General features: G+C 38.5%; 1 protein-coding gene across 7 annotated transcripts in view; it reads right to left on the bottom strand.

Moving 5' to 3' along the window:
* MTHFD2L (methylenetetrahydrofolate dehydrogenase (NADP+ dependent) 2 like) overlaps positions 1-26,154 on the bottom strand; it is a 152,339-nt gene that overhangs the window by 119,054 nt on the left and 7,131 nt on the right. For 6 of the 7 annotated variants that reach the window (XM_027544743.1, XM_027544740.1, XM_027544742.1 and 3 more), the window contains 2 exons: positions 13,866-14,050; positions 12,732-12,854 (listed from right to left, as the gene is read on the bottom strand). In XM_027544743.1, coding sequence (XP_027400544.1) covers positions 12,732-12,854; positions 13,866-14,050 — 308 coding nt within the window. Of the gene's footprint in view, positions 1-12,731; positions 12,855-13,865; positions 14,051-17,750; positions 17,840-26,154 lie in introns of those variants that run through there. The other variant, XM_027544746.1, reaches the window with a different exon arrangement.

The raw sequence follows: 26,154 nt of genomic DNA, 5'->3' as shown, positions 1-26,154 counted from the left end.
TGTTATAAGGGTTTAGAATATATAAGTGAATCAAACAAACAAAACTCTTATCCTCTGGAGCTCACATTTTAGTCAATCATTTAGCTGTAGCCTCTTGATGAGCTGGGCTTCCCTAGTGGTGGCTCAGATGGTAAAGAATCTGCCTGCAATGCAGGAAATCTGGGTTTGATCCCTGGGTCAGGAAGATCCCCTGGAGAAGGAAATAGCAACCCACTCCAGTATTCTGGCCTGGTGATTCCATGGACAGAGAAGCCCGGTGGGGTTACAGTCCATGAGATCACAAAGGATCTGACATGACAGAGTGACTAACACACTTTCACACTCTTGATGAGTTAATTATTTTCCCGGAGTAAATACAGCTTTGGAAGCTGTGTTCATGGTTCTCAAACCAATACATAATATTATTTAAGTTACACCCTCTGGGTTCTACGTCAATGTTTCAAGACACAAAATACGTATCAGGTGCTTACCTCTTGCCCAATATCATTTAAGAATTGTTGGATCATCAAGCAGTGACAAGACAAAAAGGCAATGGGAAGTGACTCGAGTCTCACTGTATTACTCCACCCCTAAATCTGAGAAGACAGCAGAACTTGGAGGCGGAGTGGATGCCCAGAAAGGGGTGGATCTGGCTCTCCACCCTTTCTTAGCCTCTTTCTCCTATAGCCACAGAAACTAGGCAGACATTCCTAGGCAGGCTGATTTCACAGGCTCTTTAAAAAGTTAATGAAGTGGGAACCTACACATCACGCAAAGGTTTGACCTTTATAAGTTTCTTGAGTGATGTGAAGAGTAGATAGAGATCCAAAGATTGCATTATTCTTCAGAAGTGGTGTTGAAGACACCCTGGTTTTCTAAACCCTTGGATTTCTAGACACTATACACTTCTGTCAAATATACTATACTGAACTTGAAGCTATGTCTTTTCCACAGAGGAAAAGTCTGATAACTGAGCATATCTATTCTAATGAACTCCTTTAACACAAAAGGGAAAAGAAAAGATACTGTGTTTCAGGGACTTCCTTGCAAAGTTTTTAAGGACAGTGCGTCTCAAATTTTTTCTAACCATCGCTTTTCCCTAGTGACTATCACAGAATCATATATAGGTTGGATTCTAGGTAAATATTTTTTTGAACTGGAAAAAGAACAAAGAGGGTCTGAGAGAAATCATTTAAACACTTCTCTTTAAAGAATTCTACAAAGAAATATCCAGACATTTCAAAGGGTCTTTTGATTTTGGTGAATTCCTTATCAAAGCTGAAAGCACTCAAAAATAGTTAAGGACGTTATGAAGGAGGAAAGAGAAAAATATGAAAAAAGAAGCAACGATTGTTGTTCTAAGAAATTCCAGACTGTGAAGATACTTTGAGAAGTAAATAATCTCAAGTTACATGATATAGTCTGTTTATGGTAGCACCTGCTCAAAAAGACATAATTATATAGATCTGAGGGACTAAAATAACTTGGGATGGTTTCTCTTTGGAAATAAATAGGAAGAAACACATATGGCTACAGGGACCAACCAATCCCACTGATATATAAAGCACATCAAAGTGATTTACTCAGCTTTCTCTATAAACCATTAAACAACACACACACACACACACACACACACACACACACAGTTTGCTTAATGCTGCCATCATGTGGTTATCATAAGCCAGAGCAGGAGAATTTTCCATTTTGTTCCCCTGTGCTGTGCTGTGCTGTGCTTAGTTGTTGAGTTGTATTTGACTCTGCAACCCCATGGACTGCAGTCCGTTAGGCTCCTCTGTCCGTGGGGATTCTCCAGGCAAGAATACTGAAGTGGGTTGCCATGCCTTCCTCCAGGGAATCTTTCCAAGCCAGGGATCAAACCTAGGTCTCCCTCATTGCAGGCAGATTCTTTACCAGCTGAGCTACCAGGGAAGCCCTTTGTTCCCCTACCTTCCCCTCATACAAATTCTCTGAAAAAAGTCTTACCTATAAGAAAAAATTTTTAAGTAGATGAGTGATTTGCAGTGATGACTTTGTTTCTTGGGCTTCCCTTGTGACTCAGCTGGTAAAGAATCCATCTGCAATTCAGGAGACCTGGGTTTGATCCCTGGGTTGGGAAGATCCCCTGGTGAAGGGAAAGGTTACCCACTCTGGTATTCTGGCCTAGAGAATTCCATAGACTGGATAGTCCATGGGGTCGCAAAGAGTTGGACATGAACGAATGATTTTCACTTGTTTCTATGTTAACACTAAATCATGTCAGAAAGGATTTGAACAAACTATTGTTTAAAATCTGGCCCTTTTTCTTTGCATAAACCTTAAACACATAAATTTTTGAATAACTTGTGACACAATATCAATATTGGTCCAAGCATAATCCAGTTTTAAATAATTAACTAGTTATTTTCATAGTAAGCTAGGCATATGCAAATTTGCCACCCCAAACAAAAGTTATGGACTTGACAAAATCTATATTTAATCATATATTTCATCCATTAACCACCCCATTTCCTGCTCCAACCTTAGGTAAACTTCATCCCACATCCTGATCTTATCATTCCCTTGACTTCCTTTCCATAAGAGTTCTATTGCATCCATTTGTATTCCTAATAGATTTGTTTTTTAAAATAATTTTATTTAAAAATATTTGAATATAGTAGACTGCATATATTTAAAGTACATAATTTGATAGGCTTTCACATATGTATATACTTGTAAAACCATTACCACAATCAAGATGATGAACATATATATACCACTCTGGAAAGTTTCTACAGGCCCCTTTTCCTCATCTCGTTCTCTCTCCCCTTCTCACCCCCTAACCTCCAACTACTTTGTAAACACTTGCTATGGGCTGAATTGTGTCCCCTCAAAATTCGTGTGTTGAATCCCTGACCCTTAATGTAAACGATATGTAATTAGGTTTATATGAAGTCATCAGAGTGGGGCCCTCATGATGGGATTAACGCCCTTACAAGAAGAGACATCAGTTTCTGGTTCAAGATGGTAGAGTAGGACGTGTGCTCGTCTCCTCCTGCAAGAGCACCAAAATCCTAACTAGCTGTTGAACAACCATCAACAGGAGCACACTGGAACCCACCAAAAAAAGATGCCCTGCATCCAATGACAAAGAAGCCACAGTAAGACGGTAGGAGGGACACAGTCACGATAAAAAATATTCCCACGTCCGCTGGTGGGGGGATGACCCACAAACTGAAGAACAATAATACCAAAGAAGTCCTCCCACTGTTGCGAAGGTTATGAATCCCACATCAGGCTTCCCAGCCTGGGGATCCAACAAAGGGACTGGGAATCCCCAGGGATCTGAATCTGATCTTCCTGACCCAGGGATCAAATCTGTGTCTCTTGTGGTTTCTGCATTGGCAGGCAGATATTAACATAACCACTCAGCTTTCTTTTGATCTACCTTAGTATAGCGTACCTTTCCATCTTTTTTCCTTTTAACCTCTCTAGGCTTTTATATGTAAACTATATTCCTTGTAGGTACCATATAGTTGGATCTTGTTTTTTATTCAATTTGACAGCCTCTGACATCTAACTGGATTATTTACAACATTACATTTATGTGATTAAATCTATCAACTAGCTATGTGTTTTCACTGTTCCCCCATTTTCTTTCTTCCTTTAGAATAACTTGAACATTTTAATGATTGGATAGTATCTCTTTGACTAGCTTTACTAGCTCTAACTCTTTGTTTTGTTTTGTTTCAGCAGTTGCTTATGGCTTTATAGTATATAACTTATTTAAGTCTATTTTCAAGTGACATTTTATCACTTTACATATAGCATAAGAATCTAACAATAATGTTTTATCATTTCTTCCTTTCTGACTTTTGTACTATTGCTGTTATGTGTGTTACAAACCACATATTACATTGTTTTTATTTTGGGATAAATGCCAATTATATTCTAAAATGATTTGAAAAACAATTTAAGAAAATATCATAAATACTTATTCATGTGGCTACCAATTCCAGTGTTCTTCATTCCTTTGATAATATACATATTGTATCATTTCTTTCTGCCTGAAGGACTTCCTTTAACAAGTTTTACAGTGTGGGTATGCACGTGATTGTTTTCACCTCTATCTGGACTCTACTTTCTCTACATTTCTAAAAATGCTTTTTTTGCCTTTAGTTTTTAAAGATGTTTTCACTATAGAGCTCATGATTGATAGTTATTTCTTTCTTTCAGTACTTTAAAGATTAAGATGTTCCATTGTCTTCTTGCTTACATTATTTCTGAGAAGTCTGCTATTTCCTTCTTTTTGTTCCTCTGTATGTAATGTGACTCCCCATCCCCTTGACACTTTCAACGTTATTTTTAATCACACTGGATTTGAAGAATTTCATTTTGGTGTTTTTGGTATAGTTGTCTTCCTATTTCATGGGCTGAGAGTTTGTTGAGCTTCATAGATCTGTGTATATATAGTTTTTTTTTTTATCATATTTGTGTTTCTGTGTGTGTGTGTGTGCTTTAATCTGAAACTCCAATCCATTATGAAAGAATACTTATTTCTTATTCATGTAAGCCTCTGCCAAGAATCCCACCTTCTGAGACTTCCCTGGTGGTTCAGTGGTTAAGACTTCCAATGCAGGAGGTGCAAGTTCAATCCCTGTTTGGGGAGCTAAGATCCCACATGTATTGTGACCAAAAAACCAAGACATAAAACAGAAGCAACATTGTAACAAATTCAATACAGACTTTAAAAAAATGGCCCACATTAAAAAAAAGAATCCTACTTCCTTTCTTCTCATAATTGGCAATCATCTTTAACACCTAGATTTCATGATAACTGCAACAAAAATGGCTGTGGCTGTGGGAGGCCACATAGCTTCTAAATATCTCAGTCCAGAAGTGACTCAAAAAAGTCACTTATCCTCACAGTCCAGTAACCAAAACTCACATGGCCCCAATCTAATTGCTAGGAGAAGCTGGGAAATGTAAGGAAATGTGTGGCTGTTTGGCACACTTCAAAAGCAGATCTAACACAGGAATTGATAGAACTACAGCAATTTCAGAAGGTGTAGGCTGAGAAAGGCTCTCTGAATCAGTGGAATTTAAGCTAAGACTTAAAAGTCAGAAAGAAGTCAGCCCCGGTATGTTTGAAAGATAACCAATGTAGTAAAGAAGTCAGAGGCTAAAGCCCTATTCAAGAAATAAAATGTACATTATCCTAGCATGTCCTTCGTATAAGAAATACTATCACTATAGGAAGCTTTCAAGGATATGGGGCATAAGAGCCTCACCAAATACTGATCGGTGACAGAAATTAATAAATACACTACTCAGATGTAGAAGAATATGCAGAAGGATGAAACTTCAATGACATACATACACTAAAAACAGTAGCTGTGAAGCTACAGGGTTCATTTATTTCAGCAATAACAGTCACTAAGAGTCCACCATGAGGCAAGGTGGAATAATATTGTTGACTGCAATTCCCCCTACTTTGGTGGAACTGGTAACTAATAATCTAGTAGAAGAAACATATTACTAAAAAGCAATGAAATATTCTATGTGGAATTGTTTTTCCCCATAAAGAAAAGGAAAGAAAGCAACAACAAAGGTGATTTCTAATTTACAAACTATTTAGAAATAAGCAGGAAAAAGCTCTACAAAAATGGAGAAGTCCAGAGTGATAAACATTTCTCACTCTGGTCAAGAACATTAAAAATAGAGCAGTAAGTATTCTGCATACATAAATTCCATAATCTCTCAAGAAAAACAACTATAGTAAGACCATTTCTCTTTTTTTCCCCCCTCCAAATGAAGAATCAAGGTTTAGACAAATACATATATCTACATTCACTAATTAGGTCAACATCCACATTTATACGCCTACTAATTACTAGAAAAATTTATCTTTGTTAAATCTACACTGTGAATTCTAACTCTTCTTACTCACCCTCTCCATTTTCAATCCTTTAATCCTGTATTTCATTCTAATTTCTCTATTCAATCCTTTTACATAAATTGGAAGATGTTGATCCTCAAAGGCATCAAACTAGATAACTGAAGGGAAATATTTGAAAAACTACTTTAGAAAAAGATAGATAAGATAAAAAAAATTTTCCCACTCTACTTATAATTTTCTAACCAGAAATAGATGAGAAGTAGATTTCCTAGAAAGTAAGAAAATACAAAAAGGTGAGTAAGCATCTCCCTTGGTGCTTGACTTAACTCAGTTGTAAGACTGTGATTATGACTGAAAGAATGCTATAACTGGATATCTAGTATTTCTCTGCTACTCATATGCTGTAGCATATGAGTGAAACCTATGTAGCATATAAAACCTTAACAAGTTTCGTTTCCTTAACTATAAACCATGGATCAAAAAAATGTACTTACTGGTAAAGGTTCTTGTGAGCGTTAAATGATTTACGTATATAAAGCACTTAACAACAATGCCTGGCAATAATAAATGGAAAAAATTTGCCATTACTAATACTAGTAATAGTTGTCATGGAACAATAGTTGTAAAATAACACATTAAAATTTAATTGAGTGATTGCTATTTCCCGGGCTTCCCAGGTGGCTCAGTGGTAAAGAATCTGCCTGCCAACGCAGGATATGCAAAAGATGCAGGTTTGATCCCTGGGTCAGGAAGATCTCCTGGAGTAGGAAATGGCAAGAACTCCAGTATGCTCACCTGGAAAATTCCATGGGCAGAGGAGCCTGGCAGGCTATAGTCCATTGGGCCACAAAGAGTCAGGCACAACTGACTCAGGACATACACCCACTGTTTTCTAAACTTATATCTGAATTGCTGTTGTTGTTCAGTTACTCAGTTGAGTTTGACTCTGCGACCCCACAGACTGCAGCATGCCAGGCTTTCTTGTCCTTTACTATCTCTTGAAGTTTGCTCAAATTCATGTACACTGAGTCAGTGATGCCATTCAACTGTCTCATCCTCTGTCACCTCCTTCTTATGCCTTCAACCTTTCCCAGCATCAGGGTCTTTTCCAATGAGTCAGCTCTTCGCATCAGCCGGCCAAAGTATTGGAGCTTCAGTCCTTCCAATGAATACTCAGGGTTGATTTCCTTGAGGATTGACTGGTTTTATCTCCTTGCTGTCCAAGAGACACTCAAGAGTCTTTTCCAGCACCACAGTTTGAAAGCATCAATTCTTCGGCACTCAGCCTTCTTTATGCCCAACTCTCACATCCCTACATGACCACTGGAAAAAGCTTTGACTATACAGACTTTTGTCGGCAAAGTGATATCCCTGCTTTTTAACACATTGTCTAGGTTTGTCACAGCTTTTCTTCCCAGGAGCAAGCATCTTTTATTTCATGACTGCAGTCACCATCCACGGTGATTTTGGAGCCCAAGAAAATAAAGTCTGTCACTGTTCCCACCTTTCCCCCTTCTGTTTGCCATAAAGCAATGGGACTGGATGCCATGATCTTAGTTTTTTGAATGTTGAATTTTAAGCCAGCTTTTTCACTCTCCTCTTCCACCCTAATCAAGAGGTTCTTTAGTTTCTCTTCACTTTCTTCCATTAGTGTGGTATTATTTGCTTATCTGAGGTTATTGATATATCTCCTGGAAATCTTGATTCCAGCTTGTGATTCATTCAGCCAAGCAGTTTGCATGATGTACTCCGCATATAAATTAAATAACTAGAGTGAAAATATACAGCCTTGTCATACTCCTTTCCCAATTTTGAACCAATCAGTTGTTCCATGTCTGGTTCTGACTGCTGCTTCTTGACCCACACACAGGTTTCTCAGGAGACAAGTTGGTCTGGTATTCCCATCTCTAAGAATTTTCCAGTTTGTTGTGATCCACATAATCAAGGGCTTTAGCATAGTCAATGAAGTAGAAGTAGATGTTTGTCTGGAACTCCCTTCCCTTCTCCATGTCCAACAGTATTTAAGGTGAGAGCTGAAACCATTTTGGAGAGTCACTCAGTTTTCCTGAGTCTCTCCCAAGTACACAAGTTACTAAACTTTTGTTTGTTTTTTCTCTTGTTAATCTATCTCAGGTCAAATTAATTCCCAGACCAGACAGAAGAAACAAGAAGGGAAAATGTCATCCTCCTTGAAAACCTACATCAAAAGATTGATGAACTAATTTAAATACTTTATAACACATTGTTTAAGGTAATTGCATTGCGTTATGGTTTCCTGGGCTTGCCTTGTGGCTCAGCTGGTAAAGAATCAGCCTGCAATGTGGGAGACCTGGGTTTGATCCCTGGGTTGGGAAGATCCCCTGGAGAAGGGAACAGCTACCCACTCCAATATTCTTGCCTGGAGAATTCCAGTTTATTCTGCTAAACAACAAATTTTGTGTACCAGTATAATGTGTCAATAAGTAATATAGCTGAGTCTTCTCACCTGCAATATGAAGAAGATAATGCCTACCCATAAGGCTATTTTGAGGAGTAAATAAAATCATCCCTATAAAAGAATACTTGCCACATAGTAAGCACACATTACTCACGAGCTAACACTGACAAGTTGGTGAGGGTGGTAACATAATGGTAAAGGCATGAGGGACCTGTGAGCCTGGGTTCACATCCCAGCTCAATTACCAGCTCTGTGTCCTTAGAGGAAGTTACATAACTTCTCTGTACTTCAAATTCATCATTAGTAAAATGTACATAAATAATAGCTCCCCATCTGCATTGGGAAATTCTGAGGATCCAATGACTCAATAAATGTAAAGAATATAATAATGCTTATAATAAAGGCTTAATTTTAATCAGTGTTATTTTGTATGTTACTGGCTCTTCAGCAAGGTAGAAGACTGCCTTTTCTCAAAGCATCCAGATAAGTGTTATCACCATATCCCTTTGGCTCTTGCTTCTCAGTTTCTTTTTTTTAATTAATTTATTCATTTTAATTGGAGGCTAATTACTTTACAATATTGTAGTGGTTTTTGCCATACATAGACATGAATCAGCCATGGGCATACATGTGTTCCCCATCCTGAACCCCCCTCCCACCTCCCTCCCCTTCCCATCCCTCAGGGTCATCCCAGTGCACGGGCTTTGAATGCCCCATTTCACACATCGAACTTGGACTGGTGATCTATTTCACATATGGTAATATACATATTTCAATGCTATTCTCTCAAATCATCCCACCCTCGCCTTCTCCCACAGAGCCCAAAAGTGTGTTCTTTGTATCTGTGTCTCTGTTGCTGTCTTGCATATAGGGTCATCATTACCATCTTTCTAAATTCTACTTATATGCATTAATATACTGTATTGGTGTATTTCTTTCTGACTTACTTCACTCTGTATAATAGGCTGCAGTTTAATCCACCTCATTAGAACTGCTTTAAATGTGTTCTTTTTAATATTTAATGTTAAATAGTTAATATTTAATAGTAATATTCCATTGTGTATATGTACCACAACTTTCTTATCCATTCATCTGCTGATGGACATATAGGTTGCTTCCATGTCCTAGCTACTGTAAACAGTGCTGTGATGAACATTGGGGTACAGTGGGACTGCTGGGTCATATGGCAGTTCTAGTTCCAGTTTTTTAAGGAATCTCCACACTGTTCTCCATAGTGGCTGTACTAGTTTGGATTCCCAACAACAGTATAAGAGGGTTCCCTTTTCTCTGCACCCTCTCCAGCATTTATTGTTTGTAGACTTTTGGATCGCAGCCATTCTGACTGGCGTGAGATGGTACCTCATTGTGGTTTTGATTTCCATTTCTCTGATAATGAGTGATGTTGAGCATCTTTTCATATCTTTGTTAGCCATCTGTATGTCTTCTTTGGAGAAATGTCTGTTTAGTTCTTTGGCCCATTTTTTGACTGGGTCGTTTATTTTTTTGGTATTGAGCTGCATGAGCTGCTTGTATATTTCTAAAATGAACATTTCTAAAAGGTACTCTATTTTAGTACAAGCAGATCACCATTGCCATCTAGTGGCAAACTGCTAGCAAATTCAATAAGGAGGAATATTGCCCATAAAGGGGTAAATTTTCTACAGATGTGAATTTAATTCTTTAAGACAAACTAGATATTTGGAAATTTGTGATACATTTTCTATAACAATCTGAATTGGATACAAATATAAGTGGGGGAAATTTAAAAACTGAAAACCACAAGAATGTTGCTTGGCAAATATAGCAGTACCAAAAAAATAAAAAGATTCTTATTTTGCATGAGCCAAACAATTGGGTTTAAACTCAATGCCAAAAAAATTTTGGACAGACTTTTGATGTTAATATACCTCTGATATTTTCTAGGCCCTAATCTTCTATGCTATCACATGAGTGTGCTGTATGTGTTGAATTCCTTTTGTAGTTATAAAAGTATGGGATAAATCACTATGCTAAATCTATAGTATTATCTGTCATAAGCATTTTTCTTAAGGGCAAACCTTAATAACTTCTAAGATCCGTTCCAACTTTTTGATATTTTAAACGCAACCATATAAGAGGAAAAGAATTAGAAATGTGAATCTAGAGTGCAATTTAAACAGCACAAATGTTATAACATATAGCTAGTATATTAAATTATATTATTAGATAAGTTAAAATACTAGTACCATACAAAGAACACAGACAACTGCATTATTCAGCTTTACTTTCTGCAAGTCAAAACCTAAAAAATAATTCAAAACTGCACAAAAGTACTATAATCTATAATATTCAGGCTACTCCTTACTTTGCTCATTGAAAAATGCATGAATTTCAGAGCTATAATTCAGTCAAATGACACCTGTCTTCCAACAACACAGTTCAAATTTTAGTTATCACGGTGTCTTAACTGTGAGTAATTATATAAGAGCTGCCAACTCTCAGACAGTAAAGAAACTGCCTGCAATGCAGGAGACCCAGGTTCAAACCCTGGGTCAGGAAGATCCCCTGGAGAAGGGAATGGCAACCCACTTCTGTATGATGGGCTTCCTAGGTAGCGCTAGTGGTAAAGAACCCGTCTGCCAAAGTAGGAGACATTAAGAGACGCAGATTTGATCCCTGGGTCAGGAGGATCCTCTGGAGGAGGGAATGGCAACCCACTCCAGTATTCTTGCCTGGAGGGTCCTATGGACAGAAGAACCTGGAGGGCTACAGTCCACAGGACTGAAGAGTCAGACATGACTGAAGCGATTTGGCATGCATGCATGCATGCCGACTCTTTGGTCCAAATATCACTATATAAGTAACAGATGAAGTCTGTGAATGCTTGGTCACTGTACATCTGTTACTCAATTCAAACATAGATAGCAAATCATATTGCCTCCTTGGGTTTCAGGGATAAATTCACTGACATTTCATAAAAGTACATAATCAAAAGAACGAATTAGCCCATAAAGATGAAAGTTCAGCAAAGAAATAAATATGATGATGCTGGAAGTGAAAATTGGATGTGAATAGAAGATCTGAAGATGGCAACAGTAAAGCAAAGATAAAAGAGACCTAGGCTAGCAAGAAGGTAAGGGCCATGAATGTAAAAGAGAAGGTAAAGTCGCTGCAGTAGGATTCTAATGGACAGTAAATGGGTTGGTTGATTAAGAAACAGGAAAAGACCCTAGAAGCTGATACCATGTCCTTTGGAGTGATGCAGCTGTGAAGCCAAAGGAACTTAGTCATCGCAAACGGATCAAAATAAATGAGGAACAAAAAGGATGACAACGCCCAGAGGAAGTGACACCAGAATCAAACCTCACACTAAAGAAATTCTCAGAGATATTTCATGACTTTGAAAGGACAAAGGACAAAACGGAAGTTAATCCAAACTTAAAAAGAATTTGACAATTTAATTCACCAAGGCATAGAAAAAATGCTTGCTCCATATAAGTTATATGATGAGAAGAAGGCAAGTAACTGTTCAAACTCCTCTTGATAAGATTTTGGCAATGAAATAAAGTACTTTAATGCTCAATGTTTCTAATGTTTTAAATTACAGTGTACTGGATAAATATTAGTTTCATTATTTTTTGCATCTGCTTCAGTTCACTTCAGACGCTCAGTCATGTCCAACTCTTTGCGACCCCATGGACTGCAGCACACCAGGCCTCCCTGTCCATCACCAACTCCCAGAGTTTACTCAAACTTATCTCCATTGACTTGGTGATGCCATCCAACCATCTCATTCTCTGTCATCCCCTTCTCCTCCCGCCCTCAATCTTTCCCAGCATCAGGGTTTTTTTCCAGTGAGTCAGGTCTTCGCATCAGGTGGCCAAAGTACTGGAGTTTCAGCTTCAACATCAGTCCTTCCAATGAACACTCAGGATTCATCTCCTTTAGGGTGGACTGCTTGGATCTCCTTGCGGTCCAGGGGACTCTCAAGAGTCTTCTCCAACACCACAGTTCAAAAGCATCAATTCTTTGGTGCTCAGCTTTCTTTATAGTCCAACTCTCATATCCATACATGACTACTGAAAAAACCATAGCTTTCATCTCCTTACACATTTATAAACCATGGTAATGTTTTGAGAAAACATTTTAAAGATCACAGAACAATTGTTATTTTCCTATTGATTTGTTAAGATCCTTTGCCCAATTTCAACTTAGTCATTTTCATGGTCTCGCACTATTGTGCAAAACAAGAACTGCATGTATTATTGCCAAAGCCTAAAGTTTTCTTTCACAGTTTTCAGTCACGATAAACATGTCATTCAGAAATTGCCACCTTGAATGCTACTGTAATAGCTAGTCCCTTTCTGAATCTATTTTATAATGACTTGTGGTGTCATGAAATAATGTTGAAAGATGTCCTTGCCCCTAACCAAATTAGATACACAGAAGAGAATTATGTACCTGGCAGTGGCAACTGAACTAATATACCACTGACTCTTGGGTCCGCGTTCAATTGATCAGTTATATCCAACAGTTCTTCCTGAGAAACATCCTTAGGTTTTAGAATGATCTCACTACAGATACCTGAAAGAAAAACAAGTACAGAAAGTCACTTGACTAACAAAGATGTGTTTTTTCATTAATGGTGTCTTACACAGTGTTTGATTGGTTCCCTCTGTTCTTGTCCCACTGAAAGAAAAGGCCCTTCTACAAAAGTGATGTTCAAAGCACCATCAGGAGGGAACTTGTAAATGGTACAGATGTTTTCTTATGATTCACATGCATTCTTTGGCCCAGTATTCCACGTGACAAATTGCACTTATTTGTGATGAGCTACTGTTAGTGGATTTGAGGAGAGTGAAAATACCAATACCACCACCACCACCACCGCCATGAACTAGCCAGGTTAATGTGATTAAAAAAAAAACACAAACACACCAATACAGTATAATAACGCATATATATGGAATTTAGAAAGATGGTAACAATAACCCTGTGTACGAGACAGCAAGAGACACTGATGTATAGAACAGTCTTATGGACTCTATGGGAGAGGGAGAGGGTGGGAAGATTTGGGAGAATGGCATTGAAACATGTAAAATATCATGTATGAAACGAGATGCCAGTCCAGGTTCGATGCACGATACTGGATGCTTGGGGCTAGTGCACTGGGATGACCCAGAGGGATGGTATGGGGAGGGAGGAGGGAGGAGGGTTCAAGATGGGGAACACATGTATACCTGTGGTGGATTCATTTTGATATTTGGCAAAACTAATACAATTATGTAAAGTTTAAAAATAAAATAAAATTAAAAAAAAAAACACAAACAAACAGGCCCTTTAAATGTAACAAGTTGCTCTCATGTTTCCCAATAGGATCAGAAATCACACAAAGTTGATTTAAAGAAATTTGAAGAAAAAAAAAGAGTAAGAAATGAATGTGAATGTTGGGAACTAAATAATCTACAGAATGGCAATAAATAATAATAACACATGTTTTTCAAATAGCATTTAGTCGACAGTTATCATTCATAATTATCACACTAAAACCAGAAAACGTTATCTAGTAACAAGTACAGCTAAAATGCTCCCCACCTACAGCAGCAGCGGCTTTAATCTTCCTCCTGACATACGTGTGGCTTGCTGGGTTATCACCCACTAATATGATACTGAGGTGAGGCCTTCTGTTCCCAAGGGAAACCCAAGAGTCCACGCCATGCTGGATTTCTTTCTGGATTTGTTTGGCCATTTCAGTTCCTGAGATAATAATTGCATCATATCTGTGGAAAACAAACAAAAAACAAATATACTACTAAAAAGGCAGTAAGGACTATCCAGCCACATCAATTTAAAGTACGAGAGTGAACAAAACATCTATGATCCCCTAAGCGAGCAACCAAACTTTGATTTTTTTCAGATATATTTGACCCTCGTTCTTCAGGTTCAGAAATGCATTCGTAACTTTTAAAAACTAGTCCAACTCTGCTTTTTAGTTCTGCATTATCATCTGTCTATAGTATACATTTCTTCATCACTTTCACCTATATGTTTTTTAATTATCAAATCACATACTCAAGACCTAGAATATTGGTTCTATTAAAAGCTCTGCTTTTTTTTTTTTTCCCCCCAGAAAAGACAGATCAGCACAGTCAAGTTAAAACTGGCCCCTATCTCCAAAGCCCCAGACATGTTGTATATACCTGGCCCCATAGCCTTTTGACCCAAAGGCAAAGTCAGTTCACTCTTAATAGTACACCCAGTACAAAATCCTGAAGTCATGAGCTCTATACTACACAGCTGCTCTCATTTACTCCAAGAAAAACTGTGTCCCACAGCTCTCGGACTCTGTGACAACAGCTGCCAGTACTGCCATACTTGTCATTGATGGGGATCAGGCCAGGAAGCAAACGGCTGTTTCCCCTTCTCCCCACACCACCACCCCAGCCACCCTGCTCACACCAAGACATTATTTCTAACAGAAAAAAACGCACAAAACATTACTTCATGGCAGTTTATATAAGTGCTTAAGAAGGTAAAGCATGCTAGACTTTGATAGATGACATAAATTTATCTCTGGAAAGGCACAAAAATGAATGCATTATGGGAAGGCTTTACTGCTCTCCATGATCTCAGATTTAAAAGTGGTGAATTAACATTGCTCCTACTACATGCAGGAGACGTAAGAGAAGCGGGTTCAAACCCTGGATCAGGAAGATCTCCTGGAGGAGGGCATGGCAATCCACTCCAGTGGAGAATCCCATGGACAGAGGAGCATGATGGGCTATGGTCCCTAGGGTCACAAAGAGTCAGACACGACTGAAGTGACTTAGCATGCATGCACACACTACTGCATGTTTAGTTTTTAAAGGTATTAGATAAAATAAAAAATAGTTCCATCTGGTGCCCCCGTCCTTTCACTATTGAAAGCTCTGGTGAAAGCATGATCTATAGTGCATGAATATTACACAAAACACTAAATGCAGGTCAATGAATATTATGCAGGAGGAGAAATGGAGGAAAGGAAAACCTTTACCAACTTAATTTTTTCAATCACCTGTACAACTTTTATGTTCTAATCAGAGCAGGCATCATGAATATCAGCCAGCACAAACAAAATGAAATCTGTCACCCCTTCCAAATAAGTCAGCTCCCCTTTCTGACAGGTTGGTATACACACACGCAGAACCAGATCAAGAACACCCTATTTCAACCCGGCACCAGTGGTCTACAGGGTTCATCCAGGTTCATGCAATTTTGATGTCAACAACATTCTGCTAAGAAGTGATCCTGAAATACAGTCTATGGATACATACATCAAAATTGCCCGCAAAGCTTACTGAACTTGCAATTTTTGGACGCCCCCCCCACCTCCACCACACCCATGATTCAGGACCCCTGGGGGAGAAGAGACAGCCTGGCAATCTGCACATCTAACAGGCTCTCACAGGTATTCTTATGCATGATCATGTTTGAAAACCACTTCTTTAGTTCAACACAAAAGTGTATTTTAATAATCATGTGTCTGCTAAGTCATTTCAGTCGTGTCTGACTCTTTGCAACCCTATGGAGCCCTCCAGGCTCCTCTGTCTGTGTGATTCTCCCGGCAAGAATACAGGAGAGGGTTTCCACGCCCTCCTCCAGGGGATCTTCCTGACCTAGGGATCTTACATCTCCTGTACTGGCAGGTGGGTTCTTAACCACTAGCACCAGATTCTTAACCTGGGAAGCCCCAATAATAATCATAACCATGGGTAAACAAGCAACTGGTTTTGGTATCAGGGTGAAACTGCCCTCATAGAATGAGTTAAAAAGTATCCATCCCTCTTCACATTTCCAGAAGAGTTTGTGTAGAATCGGTTTTATTTCTCCCTTAAATGTTTGGTGGAATTCACTTGTGAAGCTGTCTGGCCCTGGGCTTTCTTTGTGGTAAGGTTTAAAACTACAAATTTAAATTATTTAATACAGAGGGCTCTTTAGGTTATCTATCATTTCTTGAGTGACCTTTTGTAGTTTGTATCTTTGTACATTCTAATAATTGGTATTAATACATAATTATTAGACTTAAATAAGGTAAAAAATAAAATACATTCACTTTTGAGTTTAAATTTTATTTTTCAGGATTAAGAAACAAACTTTTTTCATTATTTACTTTGAATTCCTGATGCTCATTTGTTATTGATTCATTTAAGTGGACTTTTAATACTAAGGGCCTTCCCAGGTAGCACAATGGTAAAGAATCTGCCTGATAATAATGCAGGAGACGCAAGAAATATGGATTTGATCCCTGAGTCGAGAAGATCCCCTGGAAAAGGAAACCAGCAACCCAGTCTGGTATTCTTGTCTGGAAAATTCCATGGACAGAGGAACCTGGTGTGCTACGGTCCATGGGATTGCAAAGAGATATAATTGAGCACGCATATCCACACACACACACACACACACATTAATACTGAAAGAACAAGGACCTCCTATATTAATAAGTACTAAGGGCCTGCAGATATGGCAAACAATTTCAACATGATTCGTTTATGAGGTAGAAAAAAATAAAATAAAATAAATAAATAATAAATAAGAAGTAGTAAAAAAAAAAAATATTTTCCAAAAATTAAGTTGTGTCAACAATATTCAGATAGGCAAAATAGTCTGCTTTAGAAATGAGTTTATCTGCTAACGTACATCTGAAGTCACTTTTAAAGAAGTGACTTCAGATGTAAAGAACATACATTTTATTTTAAAATATAAAACCATCTGAGCTCCATGTTGCATTGTAACAGCATATGAATAGCAATGCAGCTGCTTACATGTTTTATTAGCCAATTCTCTGTTACATACAGTGATTTATTCATAGATTATTGTCAAACTGGCAACACTGGACATAATTCAGGATAATTACAGCCTATAAACTACAAAACTGTGTGACCTTGAGAATGTCAGCGATGATAATGGCATAAACTGATTCCTGACTTCCAAAAAGACAATCTATTTGCAGATTAAACTTGATTGCACCTTTTCTGTTGGAGGCTGAGGTGACAGGGCTTAACTTTACATGATAGCACTGATGTGCTAAATTGGCCTGCTAATTACAGCTGACATGGTTTAGCCTGGCCTAGCTGGTGTTTACGGGTAAACACCCATATGATTGCTACCCAATTATGAAGAGGGACTTAGAGCATTTTCAGTCGTAGCTGGTTCATCCCACTGATTTCTCCAGTCACTGGAGAGGCTGAGCAAGCCTGGCTCTGTGGGAGACACAATTTAAGGATAAATGAAGCAACCCTGAATTAGTGGAGGGCCAATGCAAGATGCCTGCATCAGTCTACCTGCTAGAAGGACTGGTTAAACACACACATTAAGCTCATATAGACCTCAGTGCATAAAGGAATGAGATTTTTTTAAAACATGCATATTGTTGAAAACTGTTAAATATCAGCAACAACTCAAATGTTCAGCCATAGAAGCACACAGCTCCTAAGAATTCACCTTCAGATCTCGATCGCTGCCAGTCCGTTCTCCACACTGCAGCCAGAGCAATTTTCCAAATGGAAACATGCCAGCTCCCTTGTTAAAACTGGACTATATACACATTGAGAAAATTAATTTAATAAATAAATATTGAAAACTGCTTATATGCCAGGCACTATTCTATGCACCAGGAATACAAATAATAGTGCACAAAACAAATCACTCACTTTCACAGAAACTATATTTGTAGTTGAAGAAGACATAAGCAAAATTTTAAAGCAAATATTTAATATATTATGTGTGAGAAATAGAAAAGGCATTTGTGGAGGCCAGAATTACCATTTTCCATAAGAAGGTTAAAGTGTCACTTCTCTGATTAATCGGGTAACACCTGAGTGTAAACGAAGAAGTGAAGGAATATGTTTTGTGGTTACCTGGAGAAAAGAATTTAGGCTAAGGGAAGTACATAGCAAGTACAAAGGACTTTAAGCTGGAGCATGCCTGGTATGTTTGATGAATAGCAACGAGGCCAGTGGCTGCAGTGGAAAGAACAAATGAATGGGTCAGAACAGGATGTAAAGTCAGAGAAGTGTGACCTCAGATCACATTGTACTCCAGGCCTTTGGAAAGACGCTGGCTGTTACTGTGAGAAAGCCTGCATTTGAAGATTTGAGGAGTGCCATGACCTGATTTTCATTATTCAGTGATAGCTGGTTAAAATGTGGAGACTCTATAGGAGGAAGCAGGGAAGTGAGGACACCAGTGAAGAGGCTAGTGTGGAATCTCAGGCAAGAGATGATGGTGGCTTGGACGTGAGCGGAGCAGGCAGTCAAGGTGCTGAGAGTAGTCTGATTCTGAATCTATTTTGAGGGTGGAGCCACTCGGATTTACTGAGATTGAATATAGGGTGTAAAGAAAACAGAACAGAAGTCAAACATGACTCCAAAATTTTTGACCTGAAAGGGAATTTTAATTCAAATCCAAATGTTCTGTAGCTGACATGCCCCTGCATGAGCTTTCTTCAGCCTCATGGTGCTGACCAAGTCCCACAGTACACACAGCTGCATTTCAACTTATTGCCTGTGCTAGTTTCTCATTTCTGGGCCTTCACATACACTGTTCCTTTGACCTAAAACACTCTTCATCCTCCTTCTCACTTCTCTAACATCCCTACCAAATCTGCTCCTCATTCATTCCCACACAGTCCTCAAGTCTCAGCTTGGAAGGCAATCTGGAAAATGTCCCCTGACACCTTCAAACTGGGGATCTGCCTCTGCTAAGAGTGCCCACAGCACCCAGCTCTTACCCTCATGTAGACTCTTAAATCCTTATTAAAATTACTGTCTCCCTCACAACACTCTAAGCTGTGTAGGACAGGAAGCTTATATTCACTACTGTGTTTATAAAATATTTGTGGGATTATCAGAGTAAAATTGTTTATTGTATTACAGTTTTTTGGAGTTAATATGTAGCCACTGAAAATAACTATAAAAATAGCAATATGTTAAAATGTTGCATAAAATTAAGTGAAGAAATTAAATGAAAAATATGCCAAAGCCTTTGACTGTGTGAATCACAATACACTGTGGAAAATTATGAAAGAGATGGGAATAACAGACCACCTGACTTGCCTCTTGAGAAACCTATATGTAGGTCAGGAAGCAACAGTTAGAACTGGACATGGAACAACAGACTGGTTCCAAATAGGAAAAGGGGTACGTCAAGGCTGTATATTATCACCCTGCTTATTTAACTTATATGTAGAGCACATCATGAGAAACACTGGGCTGGAGGAAGCACAAGCTGGAATCAAGATTGCCGGGAGAAATATCAATAACCTCAGATATACAGATGACACCACCCTTATGGCAGAAAGTGAAGAAGAACTAAAGAGCCTCTTGATGAAAGTGAAAGAGGAGAGTGAAAAAGTTGGCTTAAAGCTTAATATTCAGAAAACTAAGATCATGGCATCTGGTCCCATTATTTCATGGGAAATAGATGGGGAAACAGTGGCTGACTTTATTTTTCTGGGCTCCAAAATCACTGCAGATGGTGACTGCAGTCATGAAATCAAAAGACACTTACTCCTTGGAAGGAAAGTTATGACCAACCTAGACAGCATATTACAAAGCAGAGACACTACTTTGCCAACAAAGGTCCGTCTAGTCAAGGCTATGGTTTTTCCAGTGGTCATGTATGGATGTGAGAGTTGGACTATAAAGAAAGCTGAGTGCAGAAGAACTTATGCTTTTGAACTGTGGTGTTGGAGAAGACTCTTCAGAGTCCCTTGGACTGCAAGGAGATCCAACCAGTCCATCCTAAAGGAGATCAGTCCTGGGTGTTCATTTGTAGGACTGATTTTGAAGCTTAAACTCCAATACTCTGGCTACCTGATGAGAAGAGCTGACTCATTTGAAAAGACCCTGATGCTGGAAAGATTGAGGGCAGGAGGAGAAGGGGACAACAGAGGATGAGATGGTTGGATGGCATCACCGACTCAACGGACATGGGTTTGGGTGGACTCCGGGAGTTGGTGATGGACAGGGAGGCCTGGTGTGCTGCAGTTCATGTGCTCGCAAAGAGTCGGACATGACTGAGCGACTAAACTGAACTGACTGAATAAAACAGTGAGATACGTAGTATTCTGGATATTTATCTTTCTATCTTAAAATGGTATCAAAACAGATCCTGAATTAAATTAAAAGTGAATAAATGCAAAATATCTATGAAACATATGAAAAGAAAAAAACAGTAAAATTAACAACCTTACTACCCAGTTTAAAAAAAGTATTATCATCATCACTGCAATTGTGTATATTGAAACCCTCCCCTATCAAAACCTTATCTTCTCCTAGAGAGTTAAACACAATCCTGAAATTGGGCTTTATAATTCCATTGCTTTCCTTTATCATTTAAACTAATGTTTGTGTCTCTAAACATTAGAAATATAATCATATACATTATATACTATATAACGTAATATAATAACATATATATACTATACATAATGTACATCAATATATGAGCTACATTATATATCTCACATTTATATATGATATAACTATAAAACATAGTATCTCTCTAAGGTTTACACCCAGGAATGGGATTGCTAGATTATAGGATACATTTATATGTGTTCAGTTTATGCCACCTTATTTTCAAAGTGGTTGCACTAATTCATACGTCCACCAGTAGTGTCTAAGAATTTCTACTTCCTTGAGATTGTCAAAGTTTTTACGTAACACATTAGTTTAATGGCATTTTGTTGTAGTTTAAATATGTGTTTCCCTAATTACTAGAGGTTGAATGTCTTACAGGTTTATTGGCCATCTGGAGTTCCTCTTTTACGGGATGCCTGTTCATCTCTATTGACCATTTTTCTAATGGATTATTAGCTGTGCCTAATTTGTAGTAGCTATTTATGCATTCTGAACACTAATCTCATAACAGTGAGAAATGGAGTATTTCCTGCCATATGGGTAAACAAGAATGTCACAGTCATCAGGGATTCCAGCCCTCCAGGGCACTCAGGAGGGAAAGACCTGTGCCATCTGGCAGCCATCAGACTGCAATGCAGCCACTCTCTATGGTGAGCACCAAAGAACTAGAATGTGAAAATTCACAGCAGGCTGGCCCCAGATAGCTGAGCTGCAATTGAAAGGAGTGATTTCAGTGAACCCAGATTCTTGCATCTTCCCATACATAGAAAAGTGTTAAATTCCTTGAGATATCTGGTTTTCTTTAATTCACAAAAATACTTTTGATATTCAGACTACTTGTTCTTTGTTTCAAACTTCTATATAACCTGACTCCCCACTCCACCTCCTTGGAGCAGTTCTCTCAGGGATACTTAAGATGATACTGCCTCCCAGGATTAAGTACTAAAAATTTCTGCCAAATAAAACATAACTCTCAACTTTTAGGCTACATCTGTTTTTTAAGTCTACATCAGTTATATCTGTGTATCAAGTATCACCAGTATATGGTTTGACTTTTCACTTATTTTATAGTTATTTTTGATGGAAAGTTCTTAATTCTAATGTGAAAACCATCTTTGCCTCTAGAACTTGCCCTTCTTGTCTTGTAAGAAAACCTTCATCATCTCTGACAAAATTTGTTTTACAGAACACAACAGGACTCACAATTGATGAGCCAGGTTGGCTAAGGAATTGCCAGGAACTTTCTGATATGCTATAGGCTAGACCTAAAAATCTTACTGGGCTTAACTAAAACCTCTATAAAGTAGTTCTGCCAAGCCTCAGTTAAGAACCACTGATTTACACCCCCATGATGCTCAAAGTAAAAATCCCCATTCTAGTATTCCTGATAAGTGGTCAACTACCCTTGTAACCAAGCAGGACCCCATGAGGCCTTCCCAGGACAGGCTTTCCCCCATATCTTTTGCATTAGCTCCTCTCTGAAGTACCTATATAATAATATTTGAAGCACTTTTCCTGAGCTGTTTTGCAGATGTAAAAAAAACCTCCCTCATGCTAACAAATGAAAGATGTTAACTATCTGACAATGATGAACACATAGCCCCAGGACACCAGGAGTCTAAGGACTGATAATGTTAACCCCTGGGATACCACTCTCCTACCTCATCATCAGCCAATCAGAGAATTGTGCATGAGCTGATCACAGACCCTGAGACACTACACCTCCCTCACTTGGCTTTTAAAAGTGCTCTGCTGAAACTCTTCGGGGAACTTGAAGCTTTTTAGGGGATGAACCACCCATCTCCTTGCATTGCCTTGCTGTAAACCTTTCTCTACTCCCAAATCCTATTGTGCATCAGGCATGTGAATTTGCATTAACACTTTCAACATAAAGAAACCTATGAAGTATGTGTATATGCTTGAAACTGGTCATAGGGCATGTATCCATAAGTATGCAAACAAGCATACAATCTACCAACTAGGACTCTTTAGGACCCCATGGACTGTAGTCTGCCCAAAGTAAGAATATTGGAGTGGGTTGCCATTTCCTCCTCCAGGGAATCCTCCTGACCCAGGGATCGAACCCATATCTCATGTGTCTCCTGCAATGCAGGCAGATTCTTTAGCTGCTGAGCCATGGAGAAAGCCCAAAAGTATAAACTGATAACAAATTAACAAATATTGTACACATAAGCTCAGTTATTATAACTAAATTACAAAGCTATTGTGAAGAGGTTTGTATTGAATACAAAAAATTATGTCATCACAGAATGTACTCTCTTCACTGCCTGCCTACATGATTTTAAAAACAAGTGTTTAAAAATATATTTTGTAAATGAGCTAGAAAGTGTTGCATTTTGTTCAAAATCTACTGGAAATTATTAACATATTCAAAAAAAATAAGCCAGACAAGGGTGGAATGAGGAGTTCAGGTTTGAAACATCTAGTGAACTGCAAATACTAAAACCAAAGCTTACAATAGAAATGTACCCCTTCCCTCCAAAAGAAGGTACTGAGCTAATTAAACAATGACACCTCAAGCATTATACAAGCAATTCTGAAATTCTATTGCTGAGGGTTGAATTGTGTCCCCCAAAAGATATGTTCAAACCCTAATCCCTGGTACCCACGGCTGTGATCGTATATGGAAATAAGGCATCTGCAGATGTAATTAAGCTGCAGGATGAAGTCACACTGGAGTTCAGTGACCATAAATACAATATGACTTTTGTCCTTATAAAAAGACAGAGAGAACTCCACGTGAAGACAGAGGCAAGATGGCCACATGGCTATAGACGCAAAATTGGAGTCATACAGTTGTAAGCCAAAAAAAGCCAAGGATTGCCAGCAACAACAGGCCAAGAGAGCATGGTTCTGTGGATTCTCTGGATTTCAGACTCCTGGCCTCTACAAATGTGAGGATAAGTTGCTGTTGTTTTATGATGAGGTTCAGGGTACAGTGCCCCAAGATGTCACACTCTTAACATGCAGATTATTTCCAGCTGAAAACAACCAAGGCCCAAAAGATTTGGGACAAAACCTTTGAACTTCTCCCAAATGCCTAAGTGAACTTTAAGAATTGGAATTCCAGTTCCAGAAAGGAGCTGTCACCACATATAACCATACTAAAGTATGAACTAGGTGTGGTGGACAGGGAGGAACCTAGCAAGGCTGGTTTGACCAAAGTTCCCTCTGTGTCCCTCTGTCTCTAGATGGCCAGGCAAACATTTGTTCACAAACATTAACTCTTTTCATATTCCTGTGAATTACCTTACTTCTCTTTGAAGTCCTAGACACTTACCTTCTTCTCCTTAGTCCAGAATAATGTATATATATATACATTATATATCTGTATATATACCTCATGATAATAACGTATATATACCTCATCTTGCCTGTCTTTGGAACACTTCATGTTTATGTAAATTCCTCATACATAGGTAATAAATTTTTTTATTGATTTTTTTTTTCGGGTTAATCTGCCTTCTCTCATTTCAATTGCCAGCTCAAAGAACTGAGAGAAAAAAGAGGAGAGTATGCCCTCCTCTACAAAGCCATCTAGTTTGTGGTACTTTGTTTATGGCAGCCTTAGTAAATAAATACATCTTTAATCCCAATTCAAAGTATCCCAATTTGTGGGAAGAACTTTTGATAAATCTCCTGTTTTTCACTAAGTGTCAGTGAAGAGTGCTGACAAAACTTTGCCAACTGGAGGAGAGAATGGCAAAACACTCCAGTATTCTTGCCACAAGAACCCCACGAACAGTATGAAAAGACAAAGAATATGACACCAGAAGATGAGCCCTGCAGGTCACAAGGTGTTCAATATGCTACTAGGGAAGAGCAGAGGGCAATTACTAGTAGCTCCAGAAAGAATGAAGCAGCTGGGCCAAAGCCAAAATGACGCTCAGTTGTGGATGTGTTTGGTGGTGAAAGTAAAGTCTGAGGCTGTAAAGGACAAAACTGCATAGGAACCTGGACTGTTAGGTCCATGAATCAAGGTAAATTGGATGTGGTCAACCAGGAGATGGTAAGAGTGAACATCATCTTAGGAATCAGTGAACTAAAATGAACAAGAATAGGCAAATTTAATTGAGAGGACCATTATATCTACTGCTGTGGGCAAGAATCCCTTAGAAGAAATGGAGTAGCCCTCATTTAACAAGAATCTGAAATGCAGTACTTGAGTGTGATCTTACTTTTTTAACTCTTAAAAATGTGACTGCATCAAGAAATTATACAGTGACATTGCCATTAATACAAATCAAAAGTGAAGTCAATTTGACCCTTAGATATCTTTCACACAATGCACCCTGTCATTACTTGCTCAGGTGACATCTCCTGCAAAGGTAGGAACTTTGCAAGTCACCCCCAAAGAAGGCAAGACAAGGAGCTCTCCTTTTCAGCAGTTTATTCTCCCCCTATTGCTCAGCTAGCACTACAAGTCTCTTCATTAGGAAAGAATATGTCATAATGGAGGGGCCAGGGAGGAGAGTTAGCAGTCAGGCAGCACAACACACTACAAATTACTCACCCAAAGCCAGAAGTCCCTGAGAGGTAGCCCTGTTTACCTTTAAAAGCTGGCCAAGTTACTTAACTGCTTTTAAAGGCATGCAATTTCCTCATGTATATAATGGGAATAGTCTCTGTTGACCTTATAAAATAAGCTTTGACTAAGAGTCGATTGGCTCATTTGTTAAAATGGCTCTCCTAGTTTCTGTTAAGAAATAGACGGAGAAATATTCAGAGAACCAGAAGTAATATGAGACTAAAAAGCCATCAGGGCTTCCCTGGTGGCTCAGTGGTAAAGAATCTACCCGCTAATGCAAGAGACATGGCTTCTATCCCTGGGTCGGGAATATCCCCTGAAGAAGGAATTGGCAACCCACTTCAATATTTTTCCCTGGGAAATCCCATAGACAGAGGAGCCTGGTGGGCTACAGTCCATGGCGTCACAAAGAGTCAGACACAACTTAGCAACTAAACAACAACAACAAAAAGTCATCAACATTTAGTGTTGTTTCTATGAACTTGTCCACTTACCTATTCACTTTCCAGAAAATAAACTACAACCATCCTAATCTATGGTTCCTAGAACTAAATTAAGTGTTTAATTAGCTAAAACAAAGTAGTAAACAGGAGGGGAAAAAAATCACTACTTTTCTTGTATATCAAAATACTCTTTCACAAAATAGTAAATCAAAGTCCACTCACAAACGACAGTGTATTTAATCTGTATACCTGACATCTTGCTTCTGCATCTGTATTTTAATCTCATTTTCAACCACAACTTTAATTAGAGCTGTAATAAACTGTTTTATGATTTATAAAGATGAAAAAACCTAATACAGTCATTAGCAATTAAAATATCTCTGCAGGTCCTAGCATAGTTTAAATGCTTTGTATCTTAGGGCAAAATTTGAAGATTTGGGGGTTCAAATTAACAATAGTAACAAAACAAACTCAAGGGAACCAGGGCAAAA

This window comes from Bos indicus x Bos taurus, chromosome 6 (genome assembly GCF_003369695.1).
Source record: "Bos indicus x Bos taurus breed Angus x Brahman F1 hybrid chromosome 6, Bos_hybrid_MaternalHap_v2.0, whole genome shotgun sequence".
Taxonomy (NCBI): Eukaryota; Metazoa; Chordata; class Mammalia; order Artiodactyla; family Bovidae; genus Bos; species Bos indicus x Bos taurus.
The sequence above is the reverse complement of the archived record's forward strand: the minus strand, read 5'-3'. Positions and strand labels throughout refer to the sequence as shown.